The 7,966-nt window shown below is 52.8% G+C and overlaps 1 protein-coding gene across 1 annotated transcript in view; it reads right to left on the bottom strand.

Moving 5' to 3' along the window:
• LOC310859143 (protocadherin-10-like) overlaps window positions 1–5,706 on the bottom strand; it is a gene marked incomplete at its 3' end in the record, with an annotated part of 17,039 nt that extends 11,333 nt beyond the window's left edge. The window contains exon 1 of the mRNA XM_083765544.1: window positions 2,848–5,706. Coding sequence (XP_083621670.1) covers window positions 2,848–5,430 — 2,583 coding nt within the window. The 5' untranslated portion in view covers window positions 5,431–5,706. The remainder of the gene's footprint in view (window positions 1–2,847) is intronic.
• Window positions 5,707–7,966: the final 2,260 nt, after the last annotated feature.

The following is a 7,966-nucleotide window of genomic DNA, read 5'->3' as shown; positions in this document are numbered from 1 at the left end:
ATCTTTGTTTGTTTAAAATATAATATATATATATATATATATATATATATATATATATTCCAAATCTTTCAAATTCATTCAAGATTTTTTTTTTGGAAAAATAGCAGATCTACAAGTTCACATTCACAACGATTATGCACGTGGCTCGTGAGTTTGCAGATTTTTAGGTTTAAAGTGGATAAACTGATTATGACACCAACATGCTGCATAGGGACCCCCTGCATCCCATTGGAGGACCCCCTATAGGGGGGGGGGGGGTCGTGGTCCCTGGGGGCCCCCCATGCAGGTTGAGATTGGGAGCCACATGCAGGCTATACACTAGATGTAACTGCACTAAGAAAGAGTGGCGTGACGCAGGCGTATCGACTCCTGTCTCCTGTCTCCTGTCTGCAGCCTGTGGTACATGCATCCAATTGACTGAGTGGGGGATGGCAGGCATGGAGCAGGGAGAGAGAGAGAGAGAGAGAGAGAGAGAGAGAGACAGAGAGAGAGAGAGAGAGAGAGAGAGAGAGAGAGAGAGAGAGAGAGAGAGAGAGAGAGAGAGAGAGAGAGAGACAGAGAGAGAGACAGAGAGAGAGAGGTAGAGAGAGAGAGTGGGTTATAGGAGGCGATTGAATGCGTAAATGATTGAGCCTCCCGCCACTGAAACTGAACAACCTTTGTTCTGCGGTGCTGCAGCCGCGCCGGGCCGTGCGTCGCATACTTAACGCGCAGGCATGCCAATATACTGCCTAACTAACTGCCTGCCCCGGGGTGAATTCACCTTGCCTCCTCTAATCAACCCGGCAACAGACTAAAGTTCAAGTCCAACAGCCTCCCCCCCGAGCATGAGCATGTACTGTGAATATTCAATATTGGTCATATTATGTTTGCACCATTATAGGCTAATCAATGGATGTGAGACTGAAAAGCATTGCATGCAACGTGTCACAGAGCTTTAATTCAGTGAGGGACTTAGATCGAACCAATTTAACATCATCAACCCCCCCAGTCAAATATACCAGTCATTCTCGACCATCTTAATTCCAAGGACCGACCCGGTTTGACATGCATTAGGGCCTCGGAACTCCATTTAATGGCATTTCTATCTCTGGGACCCCGCTCCAATTTATATTGTAAAATCATTGCTCATTTAACTCTGAGAGTGTACAAAATGGAACCAAAATGGATTTGGTTCCATTTGTACACTGTCTGAGTTACAGACCCATAAGGGTCCATTTGGTTCCTATATACTATCATTTAGCATGGTGACCCCCAGGGACTCCCGGTGGGGTCCCCGGACCCCACTTTGAGAACCAATGAGCTATACGCCACAATGCCAAACAATCATTCTCATCACTGATGTGCATAACGAAATGGGCCCGTGCGATTGTGTTATTACAAATTAGTTCGGCCTATAGTCTTTAGAACGGCTCATAAACGGAATGATAATCACCAAGACCATGTTTCTATTGCTTATTATCGCCTGGTACGTACAGGGGGCAAAGCATCAGCCAGAGTGTACGCTGAATGCATTCAGAAAGAATAATAGAGCAGCCATATGAAACGCTGGTGTCATGCCTCATTTTACAAGACTACCATTATACAGGAACATTGGCCACCTCTTTGTCACCACCCTGTTAACGAGAGCTTTCACAGACCCACTTCAATATGTGGGTATTTCCGATAATATTCTGGCATTTCAGAATCTGTGTCTGTGTGTGTGTGTGTGTGAGGGAGAGAGATAGAGAGAATAGAGTGTGTGTGCGTGCATGCGTGTATGTGCGTGCGTGCGTGCGTGCGTGCGTGCGTGCGTGCGTGCGTGTATTTTTATGTGTTTTCCCTCCAGATGTACAGCATATACTACATTCTACAAACCAATTAACAGGACATATAACTCATCAGGCCATACAGTTATATTTCTCATGCCAAGTAAAGCCTTTTTTTACACATGATATAGTTCCCAACAACACAGTGAGTTATACTCACACAAATAAACGGTGCAACCCAACAATTGACATCTAAGCATTTTACACAATACTGTACGTGAATTATTATAGTGTTGCTGGCCAGAAAACGATATACTCTACAGGTTTTTTTCGTCACATGACGAGTAGAGGGAAATGCTTCACACCGCGGTACAGTACGTGATGTGGAATAATGGCACCTCTTCTAAAACCATTATCTTTGTAATTAACCTGTAGAATCAATCAACTGATTTTGTTTTTGCTCTCCTGCCTCCTGGAACATGCACTTGTGACTTAGTACATTTGACGAATACAAAATAGGGGTGGTGCGCCAGTATACAGTATCGATATCGCGATATACAGTTTTGCTATACTTGCTCCTACGATATATATATATATATATATATATATATATATATATATATATAGGCCAATTATTGTATCATCCTGACATCCTCCCGATATGGTGATATTGATTAGTTAGTAGGCTACTAGTAGTACTAGTACCCATTGTTGTGGGCAGACAAGCTGTGGACAAGTTGCAAAGTTGCAGTCAGTGTTTTACTGTTTGGAGGAGGCCAGATCCATGTACTTATTGGCCAGTTGGTGACACAAAAAAATATTTTGGAATAAATTGCATAATTCCACATTTTTGCCATTTTATGTTTTAAAAATATATATATTTTCAGTCACAGATATCGTGATATATCGTTGATGAAATCTCTCGCAATACATTGAATATCGCAATGTAGGCCTATATAGAATATCGTGACATTAGCATTATCGAGGGCCTATCACATCGCATACAGATATACTGTGACGTAACACCAGATCGTCCCGCCCCCTAAAATGAGAAACCGCTCAGAGAAGGAAGGCGCCGACAGTCGACTCTCTCTCTCACCTCATTCGACAGAATGCTGCCGTTGGATATGATGTCCGGCTGCTGGTCGCCGTAGCCCGTGACGATGGCGCCACAGGGGTTGGTGGTGGCGTGATCCGTGTCGGCCACGCCCCCGCCCCCGCGGGACGGGCTGCACGGCTTCAGGAACATCAGGTCCGTCTTGGCCGACTCGGGCGTCAGACACACCTGGTAGCAGTAGGAGTTCTGCGTCTGGTGGTGGTGGTGGTGCGAGCCGAAGCCGCCGCCGCCCACCCCGCCCGACTCCTCCACGGGCACCTGGCCCACGGGGCCCACGCCCGACGTCACGTTGGCGCTCTGCACCAGCATGATGTCCGACTTGCTCAGCTTCTTCTGCTTGCGGCCGCGCGAGCGGCTGCAGCAGGCGCTGCAGCACAGGCAGCAGTCGCCCGACATCAGGCACGTGTACAGGTTGAGCTTCTTGTCCTTCTGGCAGCGCACGGCCAGCACGATCATGGCCAGCAGGAAGACGAAGGAGACGGAGCCCAGGGCGATGATGAGGATGAGCGTCAGGTCCAGCGAGGTCTCCTTGGAGGTCTTGGAGGCGGAGCCGCCGCGGTCGCCTCCGCCGCGGCCCTCCACCACGCTGTCCACCAGCACCACGCTCACGCTGGCCGAGGACGAGAGCGGCGGCTGGCCGTGGTCGCGCACCTCGATCAGCAGGTCGTAGTGGCCCTGGGGGTCGCGCTTGGGCGACACGCGGCGCGCCGTCCGCAGCTCGCCCGTGCGCCAGTCCATGCGGAACATGCCCATCTCGTTGCCGCGCAGGATGCTGTAGGAGAGCCGCGCGTTCTCGCCGTCGTCCGAGTCCGTGGCCACCACCCGCGTCACCAGGTAGCCCGGCTCGGCGGAGCGCGGCAGGTGCTCGCGCGCCGTGCCGTTCTTGCCGATCGGCGCGATGACGGCGGGCGCGTTGTCGTTCTGGTCCACGATGATGACGTTGACCGTGGTGTTGGAGAAGAGCTCGGGCTCGCCCGCGTCCTTGGCCTGCACCATGAAGCCGAACTCCTTCAGCTGCTCGTAGTCGAAGGAGCGCAGCGCGTACAGGTAGCCGGTGTCCTGGTTGATGGACACGTACGTGTCCACGGACATGCCCTGGATCTCGCACTCCAATATGGAGTAGGTGATGAGCGCGTTGGGCCCCACGTCGGGGTCCAGCGCGCTCACGGCGTGGATGAACGCGCCGGGCACGTTGTTCTCCGTCACGTACACGTCGTACACGGCCTGCGTGAAGCGCGGCGCGTTGTCGTTCTCGTCCGACACGTGCACCTTGATGGACTTGCTGGTGGCGAGCGACGGCTGGCCCTGGTCCTTCGCCACCACGGTGATGGTGTACGCGTCCGTGCTCTCCCGGTCCAGCGGCCCGTCCGTCACGATGGTGTAGTAGTTCTTGAACGACGACTTGAGCTTGAAGGGCACGTCGCCCAGGATCTCGCAGCTCACCTGGCCGCTGTCGGCCGAGTCGCGGTCCGAGACGCTGAACAGCGCGATGACGGTGCCCGGCGCGTCCTGCTCGCTCACCGACTCCGTCACCGTGCTGAAGCCGATCTCCGGCGTGTTGTCGTTGGCGTCCGCCAGCTTCACCAGCACCTTGCAGTGCGCGGGCACCGCGTTGGCGCCCAGGTCCTTCGCCTGCACGTAGATCTGGTGCGTGTTGCTCTCCTCGTAGTCCACCTCGCCCGCCACCTCGATCCGGCCGGTGCGCGCGTCGATGCTGAACAGGTCCTTGATCCGCGGCTGGTTGTGGCTGCTGAACGAGTACACGATCTCGCCGTTCTGGCCCTCGTCCACGTCCGTGGCGTTCAGCTGGATGACCAGCGTGCCCGCGGGCGAGTTCTCCGCGAGGCCCACGGAGTACACGGACTGGTCGAAGGTGGGCGCGTTGTCGTTGGAGTCCAGCACCTTGACGACGAGCAGCGCCGTGCCGGTGCGCTGCGGCGCGCCGCCGTCCACGGCCGTGAGCACGTAGCGGTGCACCGCCTGCTGCTCGCGGTCCAGCGGCTTCTCCAGCACCAGCTCGGCGAAGCGGTTGCCGTCGCTCTGCGTCTGCACGTCCAGGTAGAAGTAGCTGTTGCTCGTGATGGCGTAGGTGCTGAGCGCGTTCGTGCCCACGTCGGGGTCGAAGGCGTTCTCCACGGGGAAGCGCGTCCCCGGCACGGCGCTCTCCGAGATCTCCACGGCGATGTCCGTCTCGGGGAAGCCCGGCGGGTTGTCGTTGACGTCCAGCACCTCGATCTCCACGCGGAACAGCTCCAGCGGGTTCTCCAGGAACACCTCCAGGTGCAGGAGGCACGGCGCCGTCTGCCGGCAGATCTCCTCGCGGTCGATCTTGTCCTTGACGAGCAGCGCGCCGTTCTCCAGGTTCACCTCGAGGTACGGCGTCCGCGAGCTGGGCACCGTCTGGAAGCGCCGCGCGGAAAGTTTGGTGATGTCGAGCCCCAGGTCCTCCGCGATATTCCCCACGACGGAGCCCGGCTCCTGCTCCTCCGGGACGGAGTAGTGGAGCTGGGAATGAACAACAGCCCCGTTCAGGACGGAGAGGAGCAGCGCTATTAACCCAAGCATATCTCCCCTCTCTACGAGCTCTCAAAGAAGTGCACTTGGAATAAAATGGAATGGAAAATTGAAGAAAACAACAAAAAAATCGTATTATTCCCTCTTCTCAGCGGCAATGAGCATCGCCGTCTGTCCTCCTCTCTGCCCGTGAAAAGGCAACGTAGTAAACAGCCAAAACGACACGGAGACTGCTGCCCAAACGTGAAAATCCTCTCCCGTGCGTCGTCAAGTCACTGCAGGGACATTGTGGTGCCGCTTCGTCTTCTTCAGTCGTGATGAGAAGCACAGCCATTTGATCCAAAAGCCTCTCTCTCTCTCTCTCTCTCTCTCTCTCTCTCTCTCTCTCTTTTTCTCCTTTCGTTTTAATCAATTCTCCTGGCCCGGTCGGGCTGTGAGTTTTGGCGTCAGAGCAAACATTGCTGTATTGTTTGTAATATAGAGCCCAAGAATAGCGCACAACAATCCGTGCGTGTGTTTGTGTGCGCACTTAACAGTAAAAACAGACGCTCCCTTCATATAGAAAAGTCACAAAGCCAAAGATATAGGAAATTCCACACGAGTATAAAAAAGGAGGGTGGGAAAAAAAAGTCCCATAAAATCACCACGAAAAGACGCAAAAAAAACCCCAACAAACTTCTTCAAATGCGATGAAAAAGAACCACTGACAAATGCATATTATAGCACGGACTTATGTCTCTCTATCCCGGCCGTATATGCGCGTGTAATCGGTGCGCCTCGTAACAGCGCTCCACCAGGAGAGAGGACGGTGCTCTCAGCTCGGCTTCTGGAAGGCGAGTGTGGGGAGGTGGGGGGCGCGTCGGCGCACAGCCTCCTTTCCCCACCACACCGCCGCAACCAGCCAATGGGCGTGCACACGCACCGGGCGCGATGGCACCTGATTGGGGCTCCGCGATGCCAGCCAGCCAGCCAGCCAGCCAGCCCAGGGCAGGGTGGGTGGGTGGTGGAGGGTGGAGGGTGCACAACATCACCGACCGTATACCGTAGAACGTATACCGGGGCGGCGGGGCCCCTTGTTGGGAATAATACAACCAGTAAAGTGCCTCTGTCTGCGCGCCGAGAGATCCTCCTATAAGCTCTCCTCCTCTCTCCCCATCTATCCCTCTCTCTCTCTCTCTCTCTCTCTCTCTCTCTCTCTCTCTGTCTCTCCCTCTCTCTCTCTCTCTCTCTCTCCCTCCCTCTCTCTCTCTCTCTCCCCCTGCATGGAACCAGCCACACGCACGCCGGTCTCAGTATAGTGATAGTTAGTGAATGGTTTTTTTTACACATCATCCAGTGAATAAAAAGAAGTAGTATAAGAAAAGTCCGAACAGCATACAGGCAGGCACCGGGCGACAGTTAAAACATGGGCAGACTGAGTCAGAGCACCGGGCGACAGTTAAAACATGGGCAGACTGAGTCAGAGCACCGGGCGACAGTTAAAACATGGCAGACTGAGTCAGAGCACCGGGCGACAGTTAAAACATGGCAGACTGAGTCAGAGCACCGGGCGACAGTTAAAACATGGGCAGACTGAGTCAGAGCACCGGGCGACAGTTAACACATGGGCAGACTGAGTCAGAGCACCGGGCGACAGTTAAAACATGGGCAGACTGAGTCAGAGCACCGGGCGACAGTTAACACATGGGCAGACTGAGTCAGAGCACCGGGCGACAGTTAAAACATGGGCAGACTGAGTCAGAGCACCGGGCGACAGTTAAAACATGGGCAGACTGAGTCAGAGTATATATAGCTGCTATTTAATCATAAAATACATCCACAGTAAATGATGACATCCGAGCTCGAAGCTCATATACTGTGTACAGTATAGTGTCATGTTGCAGACAACAGTGCATATTGTTTAATTGTTGATGGTGATTTCATTAATATGATGAAACGAAGTAATGTCCTGAAACTCCATGACCCAATAAGTATTGCGACATTATGTTTAGGCTATACTGTCCCCTCATGCAATTATGTCCGCATGCAGTTTGTTGTGTATAGGCTACTATAGAGGATGAGTTAGGAAACATGCAGTTTGTTGTGTAGGATAGGCTACTATAGATGATGAGTTAGGAAGGGAATGAGCTGAGGGAGGAAGGATGCTCGGAGCCTCAAAGACCACCATGCATGTGAAGAAGATCAGTGCTGGAGAGAGAGACAGCTAGTAGTGACGCAATAGCCTACAGCGCCTGCATGACCATCCAGTTCAACCTCTCTCTCTCTCTCTCTCTCTTTCTATCGCACACGCGCACGCACGCACGCACGCACACACACACACACACACACACACACACACACACACACACACACATTCATTTAACATCATTATTTGCATTCACATTTAACAAGAAATGATTGAACACAAACAATAGTGAATGCATGCGCACACACACACACACACACACACACACACACACACACACACACACACACACACACACACACACACACACACAGTATAGGCTAGCCTATACACTAGTATACGTGACACACATGACAACAACACAGCAGATGTGTATAATATAGCAATGGAATGGAGAATAAA

This window comes from Protomyctophum parallelum, assembly GCF_964188405.1.
Source record: "Protomyctophum parallelum genome assembly, chromosome: 5".
NCBI classification, from domain to species: domain Eukaryota; kingdom Metazoa; phylum Chordata; class Actinopteri; order Myctophiformes; family Myctophidae; genus Protomyctophum; species Protomyctophum parallelum.
Note: the sequence above shows the minus strand (reverse complement) of the source record. Positions and strands in the feature narration are given on the sequence as shown.